General features: G+C 34.7%; 1 protein-coding gene and 1 long non-coding RNA gene across 27 annotated transcripts in view; one reads left to right on the top strand and one right to left on the bottom strand.

The window, feature by feature from the left end:
* Positions 1-231: 231 nt before the first annotated feature.
* Positions 232-20812, top strand: part of LOC141380822 (uncharacterized) — a 101070-nt gene continuing 80489 nt past the window's right edge. For 4 of the 12 annotated variants that reach the window (XR_015524777.1, XR_015524778.1, XR_015524776.1 and 1 more), the window contains exons 1-3: positions 232-470; positions 2177-2250; positions 15517-15665. This is a non-coding gene — a long non-coding RNA (uncharacterized LOC141380822). Of the gene's footprint in view, positions 471-2173; positions 2251-15516; positions 15666-20812 lie in introns of all 12 variants that reach the window. The other 8 variants (XR_015524767.1, XR_015524774.1, XR_015524773.1 and 5 more) reach the window with 2 other exon arrangements.
* Positions 16831-20812, bottom strand: part of dlgap1b (discs, large (Drosophila) homolog-associated protein 1b) — a 253870-nt gene continuing 249888 nt past the window's right edge. For all 15 annotated transcript variants that reach the window (XM_087309262.1, XM_087309266.1, XM_087309271.1 and 12 more), the window contains 2 exons: positions 19692-19844; positions 16831-17788 (listed from right to left, as the gene is read on the bottom strand). In XM_087309262.1, coding sequence (XP_087165388.1) covers positions 17576-17788; positions 19692-19844 — 366 coding nt within the window. In that variant the 3' untranslated portion in view covers positions 16831-17575. The remainder of the gene's footprint in view (positions 17789-19691; positions 19845-20812) is intronic.

Here is a 20812-nt window from a genome sequence, read left to right as displayed (position 1 = left end):
CTACAGTTAAAACATGATTACATGTGATATGACAAATTTCAGCTGTGTTTTTAAGCACACTGAATTTTACAGTTAATGTTTTATTTTACCATGTTATCACAATAGTAAATCGTTTTTGTGTCTGACTGTCTGGACAAGCTCTAGTTTGCAGGTCCCGCCTTCATTAACTGAAATGCGATTGGTTGATCATTTTGTTCTTCAAGATATACTGTGACATGATTGGCTACCATTGATTAGGCTATTTTCACCTGACGGTAACACGTGAAAATTTTCACTTGACAGCGCTGTGCAATGAAGAATGTTTAGAAAAAAGTAAATAACTAAACATGATTACTTAAACAATTTGGGTATTTATAAATAGAGCTGAAATGCTGGACAGTGCTTGGAAAGTGGAACGTCAGGTGCCCCACTCTCTGAACCGAAAGCAGCTACATAATTGATACACAACACAATTTGCTGACCTTTATGTGGTGAGTATAACAAGTTAATCTTTGTGTATTATGACGATTGTTAGCGTAAAGTTTTCCATTTCGATTTTGGGACAGTATAGATTGCTTCGTTTGTTGAATCAAGCATAAAAAAATCGTAATTGACAACATTGACACTTGTGGTCGCCAAACAAGATTGAGCTAAATTGGTTTATATAGCCTCTGGTTTATTATATAGTCTCTATATTATTGTTTACAACGCTAATTTGAATGTTTGGTCAGAATTAGCATGCAAGTTCAACTTTGATAATCATTGGCTGCAAATATGATTATCATATGATTTTCCAACTTTACCTCCATCCGCTCCATCCAAACAAGTAAGTGATAGTTTACCCAAAACTCTAAATTCTGTCATTACGCAATGACACTTGTTAAAAACCACTTGTTCACACATTTCTTTATTATGTTAAACGCAAAAGAAGATATTTTAAAGAGAATGGTTGACTACAATAGTTGTTTTTCCTACTAAGGATGTGGACTATGGTTGGTTTTCTTTTTTTCTTCTAAATATGCGTACATGTATATCTCAAAATTCTCGAATTAGTCACCAATTTTTTTCAAATTTATTTGAGACAAATTGAAAGTGAACAAGGGCCCTTTAATTTTTCTTAAATGCTGCAGTTTTATTTTTACAAAATATAATCTTTTCTGCAATAACTACAGTGGAATTTTAAAACAAAAATCCAAGTAAAAAAGTGAATGATACAAATTAAAGAACTTTTGGGCTTAGTCCCTTTATTAATCTGGGTCGTCACATAAGGCTTTTTATTAACATTTATTATTACTTTGCATTTCATTTTAAGTTACTGACTTAAAGCAATTAAATAATGATATACTTTTTATACTAATAATAATATGCAGTTTCACTATTACTGATTTTGTTATTGAAGGTTATGCAACAATACCGTTTATTAACGCAGATGCTTCAGCGCCAAACGAGTGCTTTAAATCATATTTTATTCTCCTTTACTTTTCGTTTTATTTCAAATAATAGGCCTATAAATGTTTAAAGTTTTAGGTAAAGATGCCCACACATGCAAGCTAACCCACGGTCAGACTATTCGTATAACCGGCAAATAATTATAGTGAAATCAGCATAACCGAGTCATCACGCTTTATAACGCAATCAACATCAGTGTTAGAAAAAAGCTAAATGTTACAGTCTTTAAAAATGATTTCGTACATTTTAAGTCATTAGTGTAGCCAGAAAAATACCTAAAAAGACAACAAAAGTCACAATTATTACCGTGAAAGTTGGTTAGTTTTTGGGATAACACTCAACTCAAAGGCTATATAATTTTTCATCATTTTGAAAGTAAGAAAAAAAGATTTTTCTCATAGGCTATGAGTTTTTTCCCGTGATATCGTCCGGTTGGCATTAGTAAAAACGCCATCATAAACTATTGGGTCACTTGGCCTATACCTGTCATTTTATTTATTTATTAAACCTATTTTAATAACTGTTTCAGGTTATTTTTATTTTGTAGGGCCATGAGATACATAAGATATAATATGTTTTCTTGTGTTTAATTTTGTTGAATTTATTTATTTTTAAAGCGTTAAATATTTCAAATTAATTGCATGCGTTAACGTACTAATTTTGACAGCACTTGTATTATAAAAGTTTGGAACCACTTGAGGATGAGAATACAATACAGTGTCTAATTGTTTTTTTTTTTTTTTAGCAGATGTAAACATAACCAAAGAGTATCATGGGAAACCTTAACCTGCAGATGGCTCTTCTTTTCCAATATTTGAAAAGGTGCAGTAACATGTTAGGCCAGACAGAAAACGTGGATTGCTTTAATTGCATAAAGCGGAAGGAGGTACATCTAAACGAGATGATTTATATCAACCCACCTATGCCCTGCCTTGACATCTCACACATATTGAAGGCATGTTCTTACAGGCTATTGCTAAATCATACTGACATTCTTCTGTGTGTAAGCTTCGCAAGAACTTCAATTAGCATAATCCTGCATTTAATTAGCAGTAGCTAAAACCAGACGTCAACTATGGCCTGCCAATGGCGTCTGTGAGAGCGTGCATGTCTGTGTATCTGAGCACAGACAATAAAGGCGGATTAGCAGGGACACGTCTGTCCTGGATATTCAATCACACTCAGTTAGACAGCTGTTCTTTAGACTTCTCGCTGGGCTGAGGTCCAAACAAACAACTCAAAGAGTCATTGGTCTAGTTGGCAACAAGTGATCAAAGTGATTAGCAGCTCAAAGTCGCTAATTAACCGGACACCTATATTTAAAAAGACTTTACATTCTGTAATACTAAAGACTTTTGAATGGCTCCCGCAATGAATGAGAGTTTATCTGTTCTCTGGTTCATCTGAGCCCGAAGGTGGATATTAGGAGTCAAAGAAGATCTGTTCTCGTTACTCAGGCCTCAGGCGATGATTTAAAATTAGGGAAGCTTGTTTTTAACTCAGAGTAAAAAAAAATAAAGTTAAAATAAGCTACACAATGAGATGCAAAGTTATACATGTTAAGTCAAAACTGTGAGAAATAAAGTTGTGGGAAAGTAAACACATCGTCAGATAAGTTCCAATTTTGCTAAATAAAGTTTCATTTATGAAAAACGAAAACAATTACCACAAATCAAAATATTAATAAAAACAATGTGCGGGATTTAAAGTAGCAATTTCATTGAAGAGGCACAATTTTAAGTCGTAAATGTGAGGTAGGTATAGGGGATGGCAAACACAATTAAAAATACAAAACCGTTGTGAGATTTAGTCGCCGCCATGAGAATCGTTCGCAAATTATTTGACGAAGTTGTAATTATGAGGCATGTCACAATGCTGAGAAATTAAAATTAAGACATGAACACACACACAAAGTGTGATTTTTATTTTATTTTTTTATTTATTTATTTATTTATTTTTTAAGTTGTGAATATTAGAAAGCCGTAATTACGAGGTGCAAGTTGTAATTATAAGGGTGCCAAACTGTGAGATCTAAAGATCTAAATTACAAGAAGTGAAATCACAAGTGTAGGAGAAATTCATAATCGTGAGATATTTCACAACAAAGAATTGACATCACAATGATGAAGCACAGTGATAGCAAGGCACAACTGTAAAGTATATCACAATTAACTGTCAAAAGTAAATTAGCAATATTGAGATGTAAAATGAATATGTAAATTACAGTTGTGCGATTTAAAGACATCACAAATTAATGTCATGCCTCAATTATGAAAAATTCAATCACAATTGTGTGTGTCATTATAGCGAGACATAATTAAAAGTGTTCATCACAGATCTAAAAAAACCCAAAAACAATTACAAAAAAAATACAATATTAACTTTAAATTGCAATAAGATGTCACAGCTAGGAGACATTTTGTAACAATCGCAAGATATTCAGTTACTCGGATATTCACTCCAATTTATTTGTGTTTCTGTGAAAATGTTTAACACAGCAAGAACAGTTTTAAGTATTTATCTTCTGGAGAATGTTTAATTTTTTTTAGCTTGGCTGCAATAAAAAAATATACTGCTATGGTCAGTAGTATATGTATGTATATATATATATATATATATATATATATATATATGTGTGTGTGTGTGTGTGTGTGTGTGTGTGTGTGTGTGTGTGTGTGTGTGTGTGTGTGTGTGTGTGTGTGTGTGTTTGTGTGTGTATGTGATAAATGAGAAAATAAAAACGTAGGTTATGGATGTGACTAAAAAGGTATGTGAGTTTACAGTGTATAACCTACTTTGTAGAAATTCTGTGAATAAAACTGCACAACCCAAAATAAGTAATGCTTATCAAAATAATTAGACTTGGCTCTCTAAAGAATTTATTAGTTTATTTGACGTGTTTGCGTTTATGATAAATATGGTAAATATTGGTAAATATTATTGTTTGAAAACACTGACAGAGACTTTGAGTATTTTTACAGTAGTGAACAATACAAGTCTACCTTAAATTAAACTGTAAGCTAAATACCAGTGTTTTGTTAAATGTATATAGTAAAATATAATGTATTGTCATCAGTGGTGTAAAGTATAAAATTACAAATACTCAAATTATAGTAATTGAGTAGTTTTTCCTCTGGAATTGTACTTAACTAAATAGTTTTAAAAATGTGTACTTTTACTTTCCCTTGAGTACAAGGGAAGTTGGGTGCTGTATCTGTACTTTCTCCACTACTTTCATTCAACCTGCAGTCACTACTTAATCTTTTCTTGTCTATGGGGATTTGAAATATCTTGTGGTACCTGTTGCACAGAAGGTAAATCACATCATAATAAACTATCTCAAGACATAGGCGATTTATTGCAGCAAACTGTTTAGAAGTATTAGAAGTGTACAAGATGTTCAAAATCTTTACCCGCATTGACCCAGAGACTGTTTAGATGCATGTCACTGATAAGAAAATGACAGATGTTTACTGTATGACTGAAATGGCCTACAAAAATGACGTCAGATTGACTTTATACCCCAGCGTTATAGGGACATTGCATTTTGTTTCAAATTAAAATCATGTTGTTGAAAATCAGCCACCAACGTCAGGCTGACATCAACGTCCAACCTAAAATCAACCAAATGTCTAATGATGTTACTGCTTGACGTTGTGTGGACGTTACCGCTATGACGTCTATCAGATGTTGGATTTCAGTTGGTATACCTGACGAATAAATGTCAGTATTTGACATCAATATGACGTTATTTTAAGATGTTGGCTCAGTGTTGGATTTTGGTCACTTTCCAACACAACCTAATATCATCCTCATTTGATGTTGTTACAGGACATCAAAATAACGTTGTCCTTGACACTGTCAAGACATTGAATTTTGGTCACCTGACATCTCAATCTAAATCTAACCTAATATTAACGTCCTATGAAGTTGTGTGCCTGTTGGGCAATAACTAGATGCACTACAGAATGTTACGTTTACAAACATCCACATATTATATGTAAATGCATCAATTTTTTAAAGCGTAATACTCAATACTCTTGTACCTTTTGAAAGGTCTTTTCACTCATACTTTGAGTAATATTTACAACAGATACTTTTACTTGCCCCTAACTTTTAGGCAAGTAATGATACTTTTACTTAAGGATGATTTTTCAGTGCTCTTTCCACCTCTGATTGCCATCATGGCAAAATAAATTAGTTATTAGAAATGACTTATTAAAACTGTTTAAAACAGCACTTGTGAAATATTTGAAAAATAATTCAAGTTTCACAATCATTTTGTCTTTAAAAGTAATGTATGAATACTGGAAATACACAAACAGGTTTCCATATAAAAAGAAAAATCCCTCTCTATTCATATTTTTGTATACACAACATTTGAAAATGAATCACACCATGGCTGTGAGCATCTGTAATGTTTTAATGATCAAAAGTTCATACACGTGCCATAACATCAACAGTGTCGTTACAATAAATACAAAATGTAAGTAGTAAGATATCCTTAGATGTAGGTTACATTTACAATGAAGAACATTCATGTATTTACACACACAGTCGTTTTGATAAAGTTTATGCTTACAAGAACAGTTAAATACATCATGTCCTGCCTTTTATTTTCCCAAAATGTTGCGGTGGGTGCACAGTCCACAGTTTTGGCAATAATACACAGTCTGATCTACGTACATTTTTAAGAGGTAAACCCCTAAAAAGTCAGGACTTACTATGTTGCCAGATATAAACCAACATTGTCACATCAGTGAACGACAACAATTAAGAAAATCAGGTTGTGATCACTTTCGGCAAAAAGCCTAGTGCTATATATAATCTCACAAAATATCTCTCTAATGTCTCATAAATATCTCTAAAAACAAGGGCAATGCAATCCATTGATATTTAAACATTTCGGTATCATTTAATTCATACAATATACTTTTACTGATTGTCCAAATCAATTTATGTTGGTATTTTATTAGCCGACATAACTCTTAAACTGTTTAAAAAAAAATCCAAATTTTGCTCTGAATTTGTACTCTAAATGCAGTGGAATAACTACCGAGCACATTGACATAGAAATATCAATATGAAAATGTACTTTGTCAATATTGAATGCTTTTAATAAGGTAACATTTCCAATACAAGACCTCTTCATGATATACACAAACATACACACACACTCAGAAACACACACACACACATTCATACACATGTTATATAGTCTCCCCTGAGGCTACGTTGTGCATGACTATCATATATTCATAAATTAAGGCCGAGCGTTTAAACATCAATAATAATTCAAACAAACATTAACCACAGTAGAAGGGCTCTAGTGCATAATAACTGGAACCAAGGGTTTAGTGTATTTAGAGAAACACTACAAGAACTAAACTAAAGCCAACTCAAATAAACTGCACTGTAAAAAGCAATGTTACTTGACTTTTGGGGGAAAAAATTGAGTAAAACCGTTGCCTTTTAAAGCGACAAGCTGATTTTACTTAAAATAGTGAGTAAATCCATTGTAAATCCATTTTACATCATAAAAAGTTTAGATGCAAAAACCTCTAAATGCTGTTGATATATTCTTCTTGAGTGTAGGCTCAGAATATTTACTTTTAGAGTCACAAATAAGTTATTTTCATTGCCTTTGAAGGGAAATACTTGAACATAAACAACATAGGAGGCTGATAAAAACTCATTTTAGGAGAAAATTTTAGATGGCATTCAGAGGTTTTTGCATCTGAACTCTTCATATAGAACCCTAGAGGTCCATTCAGTCGATCTCCAGGCCTGGTTGGAAGCACTTTTAGCATAGCTTAGCATAGATCATCAAATCAGACCATTAGCATCTCGCTCAATTTCAAAAATGTCTTCGGTAATTTAAAGCTTGACTATTCTGGAGCTACATGTACTATTTTCTGGCTAGATATGACTGGGAACTATGCTCTCATTCCGGCTTAATACGCAGTTAACTTTGCTGTTGAACAATGGCTGCAGCAGGCGCAATAGATATGTTTCCATCCAAAGATGCAAATTAAATGTGCAACTAAATGTTAAACTGCATTTAAGACATGCGAATAAAGCAGCGTTTCTATCCAACGAGTCAAAGAGAACAAAATTGTCACTTTGTGATTAACTGGCACCAAATATCAAAAGTAAAAAGGGAGTTTGCTGCAGTAGGAGAAGCTGCGTGAATCTTTTCTTCATTTAATAAATGACATGCACCTCAGAAGACAATTCTGACATCCAATGAACGTGTGGTGGAGGTGTTTAAAGGTGAGTGCAAATGCTCTTGACAGTTCTGGAGGTAATTAATAATATAATAACACTAATACTGAAATGATTACAGCATTTTAGAATGACCAAAACGACATTTCAGATGTTTTACAATTTACATTTGTCCATGCACACACATTTAAATCATCACATGTTCTTTTATAACAAAGTCACATGACATTTTTAATGCGCATTCTGGAATTTCTTCGGTAAAAGTGTTTCCATTATAGTTATGCGCATCGTTTCTTATCTAATAAGAAGTTTAAATTTCAAAATGTATGCGCATAAAAATAGGTGGATGGAAACATAGCTAATGATACTGCACAATGGTTACCTAGTATGTAGGGACTAATTTGAGGTTCTGCAATGCGGCAGCAAAGTCCCTTGATTATAATTACGCCCGAATCAAAGTATAGTTCCTAGTCACATCGACTGAAAAAATAGCAACTTAATTTTTTGTACACCACCGGAAGATGCTAGTGGTCTAATCTGATTTAATTATGTATGCTAAGCTAAACTAAACGTGCTCGTATTAGACACAAAGATCGCCTGAATGAATTAAAAAATGATAACTCAGCTGTTAAACTCTGTACACTCTCAGAAATAAAGGTACATGAGCTGTCGCTGGGACAGTACCTTTTCAAAAGATACATATTTGTACCCAAAGAGTCCAAAGTGGTACCTCAAAGGTGCACATTAGTACCCAAATGTATCTAAAAAGCTCCTTTACCATTATGGACCCTTTAGGTACAAATATGCACCTTTTGAAAAGGAGCTGCCCCAGTGACAGCTCCTGTACCTTTATTTCTGAGAGTGTAGGGACTTTTAAAAAGAGCCTATTTAAAAATAACAAAATAAAATGGACTGTTCCTTTTAGTTGATCTAAATAAATATTTATAATTATGGACAATGTTAAGTTGCTTAATAAATTTAAGGCGACAAATTTACTCAGTTTAAAGTCAAGCCGACTAATTGATTAAAAAGAAAATTGTTTACTTGCTTTTTAAGTGCCTAATCGCTTTTTACAGTGTATGAAAATAGAGAATGGCTGCACATTGACTGCTGGGAAATGAATATGAATATAGTGACGTGTCTATCCACAGTGAAATATTCTGAGCAAAGGAATAAAATTAGCTCTGTTTATTTAACATATTTCACAAGTGCAAATTAGTATTATCAGTTATTGAAAGATATGAGACAGTGCAGTTTAGTTTCGACTAGTATTAAGTCAGTGCGACTAAGATGTAGTGGTGTGTACAAATGAAATACTCAAGCAGGGCAAGAGTGTGGTTCGACAGATCTCTTTAAATAGAAAAATAATAAGCTGATGGCATGTGCTCTGCTTTGATACATGTGTCTCTGCAGGGTTGCTGAATGTATATACATCTTCGTATGAATAAAAACAAAAGAAAGCTTGACTATATTACAATATATCAACTCTGCTACATATTGTTTGAAAAAAAAAAAAGAAGAAATATGCCTTCAGGAAAATTAGGAAGCACTTGGGTACATGCACTTGATGTAGAAACACACACACTTACATACACACACTTGACTGGCTTGGCCGAGGATTAAGACTAACATGCTAACTTGTGATTATAAATATATGAATAAACTGCGCTGTCAAAGTTTGAACTAAAATGTGTTTGTCTTACATTTATCAGTTTGACACAGCAGTTTAGATACTTTAAAATTCAAAAGGTGGGAAATGATAGATATCTGCGACTTTGTTTTATCAAGTATTAAATATCTCTACAACTCCATTACAAAATACTGATTTTATTTTATATTCATGTATACAAACATTTAGACAAATATAGTGAGGAGCTATATTAGTGAGCAGTCAAGAAGGCGTCTTTAGAATCGTCATTTAAATATTTACAAAATACTGGAAACAGCTAAACAGTGTGCATTTCTCTGAAATGAGTTAGTGTCGAGTTTAACGTAACGACGTGTGATAATTGTCGGTAAGTTTATGGCTAAAATAATAGGTTTGTCCACAGTTGATGAGAAACCGATTTGCAACATATGGTTACAGCCAGTTAGAAGTTTACTGTACAATTTTTGAAGGACAGAATCGGCCAATGAGATTTCACAGTGGGTGGAGCTATTCAGTGCTACAGAATTAAAATATGTCAAACAAGTCGGTTGTTGTGGTCGCGGCATGTTCACACTGACAACGATTTTATTGCTGGAGGAGACACTAGAGGTTAAATTGCTTTCCTGGTGTCATCAGAAATATTGTAACGTCAACAAAAGTATTGATGCATTTGTGATTTACAATACATGTTTCAATGTAAGTTATTATATAGGGTCCGTTTTTATATATTTATGGCAAAATATTTGTGATAGAAAGTTAATAACAATTTTGATGTTTTATGAGTTTTTTTAAGTGCTATAATTACAATAGCAGTAATAGTAATTATTATTAAAAAAATCTAAATTAACATTTAAAAACACAATATCAATAACCAAAAAATGAAATCTCCTGATATATAGGGTTACAATTGCAGTGATTTGTAATATTGTGTCTAAAAACACAATAAAATTGCAATTGCGCTAAATTAAGTGACGATGATTAAAAAAAAAAAATTCTATTTCTAAATTGGGTCAGAATTGCGATATAAATGGTATGTTGAACAGTTTTACTAGTGTCATCACAAATGATGTTACATCAACAAAAATATTGGCACGGTTGTGATTTACAATACATGTTTTAATAAAAGTTCATATATAGAGTCAGTTTTTACATATTTATGGCAAAATCTTTGTAATAGTTATTATATAAAAATTTAGATCTTTTGTGACGTGAGATATAGTAATAATTAAATATAGAATCAAAATTAAATCACAATGACAAAAACAAAAAATGATATCTCATGTTATGTGTATAGGGTCACAATTGCAGTGATTTGTTATAAAGTATATAAAAACTCAATTAAATTGCAATTACAATAAATAAAGTGACGATAATGGAAAAAAATATTGATATTGGGTCACAATTACGATATTTTCTTCAATGGTGTGATTCTACAAAATTAATTATAAGCAATAATAAGTCAAAATTGTGATATAAATTCATATATACCATTGAATTATTAGCCCTCCCTAAAAATCTGCTCTCAGTTAAACAGAAATTGAGGAAAAAAGTAAACAGGGGGGCTAATAATTCTGACTTCAACTGTATATCGCTAGATATATTTCCTTGTGTCATCAGAAAACAAAACATCATCATCAAAAATATTGACGCGCTTCTGATTTACAATACATGTTTCAATATAAGTTATTATATAGGGTCAGTTTTTATATAGTTATGTCAAAATCTTTGTGAAAGAAAGTTATTATATCACAATTGTGACATTTTATGACTTGAGAAATAGTGATAAGAATAATATAAAATCTAAATTAACATTCACACTTACATAAAAAAAAAAAAAAAGAAATCTCATCATATATAGGGTGACCATTATATTTTCTTTAATGGTGCAATAAAAAACAAAAAAACAAATTATGAACAATAAATTCGTAATTGTGATATAAAATCACATATACATCGCTAGATGTTGAATCGCTTTCCTGGTGTCATCAGACATGGTGTTAAGTGAACACAAATTTTGATGCACTTGTGATTTACAATATATGTTTCAATATAAGTTAATATATTCACCTTATTCTTTGCCGACGAGTGGGTGCAGCCATTTGAATCTTTTTGGCTCGAGACTTCCGGTCTCATTCACTTCCATTCATTTTTAGACATTAAAAACTGCGCATTCCACTGTTTGATGTTGCAAACTGATATTTTCTTATTATATTATTCTACTTGGTCTGTATAGACATGCAAACATTTGTTTGTAGAGTAAGTAGTTTGACCGTTTATTATTCCTAGTCATTTCTCCCATAGGTGACTGAATCGGAAGTTCTAAACAATCGAGAAAACAGGCCCACTACTGCATTTTAGAATAAGGTCAATAGGGTCAGTTTTTATATCGTTATGGTAATATTGGCAAATAACATCAGAAGAAATAAATCTTTGCAATAGAAAGTTATTATAACACAATTGTTTTATTGAGAAATAATGATAATTGTAATATAAAATAATAATTAACATTTAAATTCACAATAAAATAAATATAAAGGGTCAGTTGCAATGATTGGTTATAAAGTATATAAACAGCTATAAAAACAAATGTGAGAAAGTAAAGCCACTCACAAATATAATAAAGTCACAATTAAATTGCAATTACACTAAATAAAGTGACGACGATGAAAAAGAAAAAAAAAAAGATTTATCAGGTCATGATTGCGATTTATTTTCTTCGGTGGTACAATTCAAAAATCAAAATTATGAGCAATAAAGTTATAATTGTGATATAAAGTCATATTTTTAAATATTATAATAAACAATTGTGTTAAATTATTTGTGCAACTGTGGAATATAAAACCACAACTCGGAGAAATAATCAGAATTATGCTATATATAAACCATTATATATCATTAAATTATGATAAAACATTGTATTTGTTTTGTTTTGACAATGTATTTAAAATTCTAAAATAAGAAAATTCAGAACTATATACAAATTTTAATGAACACAACTACAATTACTCCTAGTCAAAATAAAGATGAGGAAATAAAATCTTCTGTCATACACAGGGTCATAACTGTGAAATAGGTAATTATGAGAAATGAAGTTGCAATTAACCTAAAATTGAAAGCCACACTGCACCACCTTGCTGATGAAACTACAAATCAGCAAATATTATTTCAAATAAAAGACTTTGGTCACTTTATCGCTGTCAGTGTGAACTGGGCTTAATGCTGAATGAAATCCCTGACTGCCCATATGTCATGTTTTATAATGTGACGCATTGCTACTTTAATAATGGCTAATGAATCAGAGCTGTGAAGACTGGCCTGTCCTGAGCGCACTTCTGTCAATGACGTGAAAGCTGACAGATAAAATTGTCACATTTGACAGATACCATGGATATCCATGTCAGTCGAACAGGTGAGCAGCACTGCTGAGAAAGGATAGCAGAAAGATGGCAGGAAATGAAATGAGACTAGAGGACAGGACAGGATGATCAAGTATGAGTTTGATAAATATGAGAAGAAAAGAAGTGTTTTTTTGTCCACTCTGTCCCTTGATAATGAAAACAGAAGAGCCTCACCCTGTCTCAGAGGTGACACGTGAGAGATTGAAGTGCATTTACACAAACGTACAACTGCAGTTCAAAGCTACATTGGCGGTAAAATCTTCAGAAGTGATCGGTATGTTGCCCTTTTAGAAGTTATGTCCTCTTTGAGAACACAAGACATATGGCTCTTAGACAGTAACTGCAAAAATCTACAAATCAATAATAAAATTCAGTAGTGTGCATTATTTGGGTAGTAATACTAACAGACATAATAATATGCTTTTAGGCATGAATATATATTTGTTATATGAATTAAATATAGAGTGTCTAATAGAAATAGTAAAAGTCTTTGGGAGTTTAACAAGGGAGCTACATCGCAATTGGCAGGACGGAGGAAGAGAGTTAAATTAAAGGGATAGTTCAACAAAAAGAACTCAAATTTATTGGTTTAACCTCAGATCAGTTTTCTTCGGTAGCTTTTTAGATAAATCTGTCATCTTGCTGATTCTTAAAATGCAAGTCAATGGCTTCCAGCACAAACCCAAACATATAAAGGCAAGACAACATGAATACCTATAGGCCTGATGATACGTGATGTCTTAAGCACAAGACACACCAAGCTGAAATCAAAGAACTAGCGGTGACGAAAACCGACTCTGTTTTCTCCTCGTTTCAGCAAAATACCATGTGCGAACACATCATATAGATGACTGCAGTCTGAGGCAACGTTAACATGGCTATGTAGCCAAAAAACAACAATCGTCCTCTGCAATTAAAAAAACGCTACATTTACATTAGTTACAACAGCATTTTCAAAATTATTCTACAATTACACATCTGAAAAAATTGGCAAAAACGCTGTACAGTGGTCCCTCGCTGTAACACGCATCTTTTCGTGGCCTCGCAGTTTCGTAGATTTAAAAAAAAAAATTTTATGCAATTTAACATGTTTGTTTTTCTACAGGGCATTGTGTTATGCATCCTGATTCGCACATTGTGTTCTGCATCCTTAAAACATTTATAATAATTGTAAAAATTAAGCTGGCTACTTTGTGGATTTTGGCTAGTACGTAACGCAAATAACGAGGGACCACTGTATTATGTACGTAGGCCAGTACTTGTCACCTTGACTACATTTACATGGACATCAGTGATCTAATTATTTGCCTTAATCCGAATAAGACAATAATATGATTATGGTTTGTACATGAGTTGCTTTTTTGAATGTTTCTTTCATGTTCCCATCTCACATGATGCAGTACATCATTTATTTAACGCCATTACTTCACCATCCAACACTTGTTTCCATTGGGGTTTTACACAATAATAGTTTGTGTTCGTCATCGCACCATATGTGATTTTGGGCATTTAGTTTTTAAGTTTGCGACAAGTTCAACTGCAGTTCATTTCTCATACTATGCACCAAACAGACAACGGTGGATAAAAATTCTCAAGTAACAGGCCACCTCTGCAGTCTGCAGATACCATTGGAATTCATTCACTAAATTTTCATTCATGCCTCATGACAAACTCAGAGGTACTGAATGAGAGCACAGTAATCGTTTGCCGCTTGCAAAAAAAAATTGTTTGGTTTCAAAAGCTGACCACTGCTGTGTGTGTGTATCCTGTCGCAAAATGTAGCAAAGTACTACAAAAGGGTATTAGCTTGATTGCAGTGTTTACATGTCTGTACTGCACTTCAATAATGAGACTAAAATAGGAATATTCCATGTCTTAGTCCGATTTCCTTGCAGTTCGATTATGACTTTAGTCGGACTATTCACATGGTAGACTTTTAATCATAGTATTGTTTTAATCATATTAAAATAAGAGTTTTGGTGTCCATGTAAACGTACTGCTTGTTAGTAAACAGAGGTGGGAACTGGTGGATGTGCAACAACTTTAATCATAAGGTAAACACAAAACAACTGTTTTCATCTGGAGCTCCTTTATGGGACTCGACACTTGTAAACACTTACCCCATTGGGCTCGCAGCTATCAGCACCACCTACACTTATCACAGCTACCAAGCTGACCAAACACAGAGCTTGTGCTATGTGCAGTTGCGACATGTAGTTACAGAGGTGCGCGTCAGCCACGGCAAGAGCTATGCAACCACGCGAAGGCTGCGCCATACATACGCATGCGCTTGATTTAGAAATATAAGTCAGCTTTTACTGTGCAAAACTCAGGTGAGACTTTTAAAGAAAAGTGGAAGTCTCTTGAAGTCAAGTTCACTATGAGTCCACCATAATAGTAACCATGGGTGTGTAATTATTCATCTTTTAGTTTTGATTTTGGCCTTCGCAATGACTTTAAAAAAACAACAGTCAAGATAAAATTGACATTAGGTGGTATGCCTCCCCTTTCCAAAAGTCCACATTCATCCATCCACAAAGTAAAATTCTATAAATTGACTTTTGTAGCATGAGGGATGCTTGATTTTAATTTTTTTTTTTTATTTGTTTATTCATGTTTTTTAAATATGCTAAATAGAATGTGTGCTGTTCTGTTTACGCGCTCAGACTTTTTTTCAGCTTAAGGTGCATGCATACATTGCTGTACAAAAGTAAAAATGTGTTCAGTCTCTAAACAAAATGTTAGGTCTCTAATTAGCTCTAAATCTACTCCCTTGTTATGTCACTTAATTTTTTATTCTCTCATTCTGATTTGTAGCTGAACATCCAATCGGAGTGCTCTCCTTTACTATTGACTGACATCGATTCTACATGCTGAATAGTACAACCTCCCAACATGAGCCTGACGAGAGGTGACGTGTGGAACACACCAAACAAACAGATGCTCACCGAAAGATGTTGGTTAAGGTAAGTTTCTGCTGCCGAACTTAAATGGTCACCAAAACACAATTTCTGAGCTGTTGACTGTCATATATGTGTCCCACATTGCTGAAAACACTATTATGACACTTATATTTCACTAAAAAGTGAAAATTGGTTGTTTTTGCATTATTTTGAGCAAATTCGTACTTCCGTTTTGAAACTAACTTTTGAAGCTGTGTCACGGCCATGAGCGTGTATTTTAGCGTGTAGACTGGCTGTCTGTACCTGGGAGTACCTTATTAAGTGTCTGAGTGTGTTGCATTAATTCAGGAATATGACTTGGTTCAAACCAATTAGCGCGCTCTATTGTGAATGCGGTGCAACTTCATTAATATGCATGATAGCTTCCAGGACTGTTTTTACCTGATACAGTGTTCAGACGGCAGAGAAACGCTGCGTTGTGTTGCCAAGCGGGAGAACATGAATTGTTTGGAGTTATGGGTCGTCAATGTTGCTTTTATAATTTGCTGCAGTGAAGGTTTTGTTTTTATTTTCCCTCTCTGAGAGCGCAGCTGGACTCACGTGTGGATTACAGTGCACATGACGCACAGTAGAAATACGTGTCTAAGGAACATTTTTTTACCTGAGAGCTTTTTTTTCATCTTGAAATGGTGAAATCTGGATTTGCCGCTCGTCTTCTTTTAATAAACGCGCAGATCCAGTTGGTGTTGATTTGTCCTGTGTCTACAGATTTGGTAAGTAAGCGATCAGTGGTCTTTGTTTGTTTATTCAGAGGCAAAGTCATTTAGTATCGTCAGCAGTACTCTTTTAGTGTTTAAAGACGGACCTTAGTCAAATGATTTCTAAGTTAATAAAGTTTACCATACGTTAACATCACTAGAATATTATGGACTGAAAAATCCGCTGTAAATGCTGCTCTCCCGAGTGTAAACGTGTAAGCAACCCAACCAAACTTACCGTCGTGGAGGATTTTCGCTGCATTTTGTGACAGGAATAACACACACGGCTTTCTGACGCTACCTACCGAGTGCATCTAAGTTACCAAGAAATGCGGAGGCATTTTTTTCTCTCATTCGCCGTGCGGTAACAAACATTGCATGGAAGATGCACGCTTCCAGCAATTCCTCGAATCAAATACCTTGTTTGTCAGGAGGGGCATGAATGAAATTCCTGAATGAAAGAGCCAAACTGCAGTTAAAGTCCACCATTTAATAATTTGGCAAATAATTTGAATTCTAATGTCCATGTAAACACAGTCACTGTCTTTCTCCTCTGCGTCTGTGTGTTTGTTTTGCCTTTGTAAAAATCAGCGCGTGCCCAAATCGACACTTCCATTTTTATGCAAATTTTTACGGACCATGCCTTTTTCCCTTCTCCAACACTCCCCCCTAAACAGAGCTGGACATGCCCTCTTTCCTGACATTTTCCAAAGTAGAGGTGTGAAAACAAGATGCTGAAACAGGGGGGTTTCATGGCCCTTTAAGCTTGGTGTGTCCCAGGGTTTGAGCAGTAACAAAGCATTTGATTGTTAAGACCTCTTGTCAGGTACGTTAGATTACATTTGTTTTGCCTATATATGTTTTTTTTTACTCTAAAACTGTCTAAAAGTCAATGACTTGCATTAAATGAATCACCAAATACCACAGTTATAGCTAAAAATCTCCTTAAATGTACTACTGAATAATCTTGAATGGCCTGAGGGTGAATAAATTACTGACAAATGTACATTTTAGGTGAACTATCCCTTTAAGTCATAAATACATACAGTAGAAGCCCACAGTGAAGAAACTCTCTTTTACACAAGAAAAGAGGAGTGATTATGTTACAGCTACCCTGCCTTTGTCATTCAGTGCTATTGTGTTATGGTTGAAGATGAGTGTGTTTTTGTGTCTGTTTAGGCCTCTAAGCACCTGGTTGTTTTACAGTGACCGTGTTTATAGTCGTGTTTGGGCCTCTGGGATGTATATTTCGATGCTGTCGGCGCATTCTGTAGCAGAGTTCTGGCGCTGAGAAGCAGCAGCACGTTTTGCCGCTAACAACCGCTTTCGAGCCTCCGTTCGCTGGGAACCTTCCAGAGACCGATCTCTCACTAGCAGCATGGGACCCTTCCCTGGCTTCCTGGGTACCGGAGGGGGCACGCGCCTCTCCTGGACATCAATGACAAATCTGTTAGCTTCTTGACTGTTATATCTGTGACTTCTTGATGTAATGCAACACAGCTAAAGCATGCAAACGCAGGGTCATCTGCTGGGTCATTTGCAATATTTAGTGCCAGGCATTAGCCAAATATATTAAGCAAGAGCTCAAGGGTGGCAGGGCCATTTTTGGTTTAACCCATTTGTCGTGAGGTGAACGGGACCACTGGGGGAGAACAGCATGCAGCGTGCAATTTGGTAGCATCATCTGAAAACCAGTTCACTGTCAAACACAGAACACAAAATAATAAGACAATGAGCAAAACATATAATACAATAGCACATGCAATTAAGAAAATTAGATAAACATTTGAACAAAATGCAACATATAATAAAGCAGACACCATTTTATACTAAAAGCTGAAAACAGGATTATGCTAACATAGCTGTCGTCTAAGCGAACACTTAAGAGTCAGAGTAAATGCCATATTTAAAGGTGCAGTAGGTGATTGTCTTCAGAATTTGTTTTTGTTGTGCTAGTTGAAAGTCTCTTCACATTCCAATAGTAATGATTAAAGTTCATTCATTTTCTTGTCGGCTTAGTCCCTTTATTAATCCGGGGTCGCCACAGCAGAATAAACCGCCAACTTATCTAGCACGTTTTTACGCAGCGGATGTCCTTCCAGCTGCAACCCATCTCTGAGAAACATCAACATCCACACTAGATCATTTAGGTAAATTGTCCATAGTGTATGAGTGTGTGAGTTGTTTACTGTCATCTTCAGGGTGCACATTCGTGACATCAGGAGGCGTGGCTTTGGACTGCAGGGGAGAAACTGTGTTTTCAAAGCTATTATGCTAATGGTTGCATTGAGCTGTGGCGCATTTGCTATTTACATGGCGAACTCTGTAAGTGGAAAAACTGAACGCTTCACTAGCGAGAAAACTGTTAAACAAACAATCTGCGCGATGATAAAGAACGATCCTCCTCCATTTAGCCCTTTTACGTTCTCTTTACTTTTACTCTTTATTCCTTTACTTTCGTGAATAAGAAAAAAGGTTTGTACGCACACCACTAAAGACATCCATTTGCCCACATATTTAATTTACTTTAAGCGCAAAGATTTGTTTTAAAATATTAATAAAAAATTCTTTTAATTTTTAGCAAACTAATAAATAATCAATATTAACGAGGTGTGGACGGTTATGCCCAAACGCATGTCCTATTGTTATGGTGATGAAGACATCTCCTAAACCCGATAGGTGGACAAATCTAAAAAAAGTTTAGCAAAACAAATATAAATATGCCAATAAACATGAAAATTGGGTTGCGCTGATCTTAAAATAGCAACAAATCACGCCATACATATCTAGCGCTTTATTGCACCAGGTGTATGATAAGGCCCAATGTGTCTTGGCTTGCCACTTGTGATTGGATGACCAAAAACATGCAAACAAAATTATAATTGATATTTGCTGTCTCAAAGTTATGCATGATTTTAAAAGACACAATCAGACGACCTGAAAATAATTACTACTGTTCTACTTTTGTAGCATTTTGTGGCGTTTTTTTTTTTTTTACTTGATGTCATCAGGCTCCATTTAGGGCAACATTGCAATTCCTCAACTCCCCTTTTGCATCCCACAGAAAGTCACATAAATTTGGAACAGTAAATAATGACAGAATTATTATTTTGGGGGAAATGTTCAAGACTGAGCAGACAGCACATCCACCCTCCTGAGGCTTGTTATTGTTCGCGTCAAATTAAATATTGCTTCTACTCTGACATATCCAACAGCAACAACAAACCAATCAAGCAGCTTAAGCATGCAGAAAAATGACATTACATAAATGACTCGATGGTATTCTTAGCCATTGTTTAGAGTGTGTAATGCATCTGGATTTGTAATGCACCTTCCTCTCAGAAGGATCCAGCGCTCTCCAGTTGTTAGCTTTCAGCTGGTGGAGCTCGTCAAACTTCAGACTGATGTTCTCAATGGACAGCTGCAGCATATCCCAGAATCCTGCCAGATCCTGAGACATGGGCCGCGGGTGGGCGTTGGGATTCTGACAGCCAGAGAATAGAGCACACACAAAACATCTGTTAACTTGGGGGGTAGACAAATGACATAATGCCTAAAAATATCTAACTGATTTAGCTTAATTTAGTGTTACTAAGAAAGCCACTAATGGGTGGAGCCGCTAATGGTGAGTTTCCACTGAGTGGTATGGTACGGGTATGGCACATAGGCTTGCGTTTTCAAGGCTAAAAGGGTACCAATCGTACTCTTTTGGTGGGCATGGTGTACGACAAAGTTTCAGTTGATGTAGTTTTCGCTCGAGGAAATGTCAAAGAAAAAGCTGTACAGGTTGCTCATATATCGTATGAGAAGCACTTCCCACCAAACAGATGCTTTATACACATAAATACTTGTGTTTAAATGTTCATTACTAACCTTTCTATAACCATTATTTGATTATAACTGCAGATCAATGCAAAATGGCGTACTGCAACGTCTGCAATTATATAAAATAAATAAATGGAACAAATATGAACACATACAGATCTTTACAGTCTCCGATATAATACCAATTACAGATAAACTGCACACAGCACACATTTAGTCCTTATTGGGTTCAAAAACAACATGCAACATATAGCCCACAGTCAGTGCAAACCTCTCATCTGTATCTTTAATCTTCACCAGCACATGCAACCTCAGTTAGAAAGTAATTCTGTCATTCCGAGTTCATAATAGTCCAAAAGGTAATGATAAGAGTTAAACATGGCAGTTAGTTTATGAGTTTTAGGTTGCTGAAACAGTTATTTGCTCCCTTGTTTTTCCCGGCTTCTTCTTTGTGTCGCATGCCACTCTTGCGTTTGTCGGATGGATCAGATGTCAGAAGCACTTTAATAATCACGCGCTCATTATTATCATCAGCTCTATAATAATATTAACACTATTTCAAATCTAGACACATGGCGAATGCACATGAGAAAGCGAAAACGCTCGCACTTTAGTACCTTTTTGACA

Source organism: Danio rerio, chromosome 24 (assembly GCF_052040795.2).
Source record: "Danio rerio strain M-AB ecotype USA chromosome 24, GRCz13ab, whole genome shotgun sequence".
NCBI lineage: Eukaryota > Metazoa > Chordata > Actinopteri > Cypriniformes > Danionidae > Danio > Danio rerio.
Note: the sequence above shows the minus strand (reverse complement) of the source record. Positions and strands in the feature narration are given on the sequence as shown.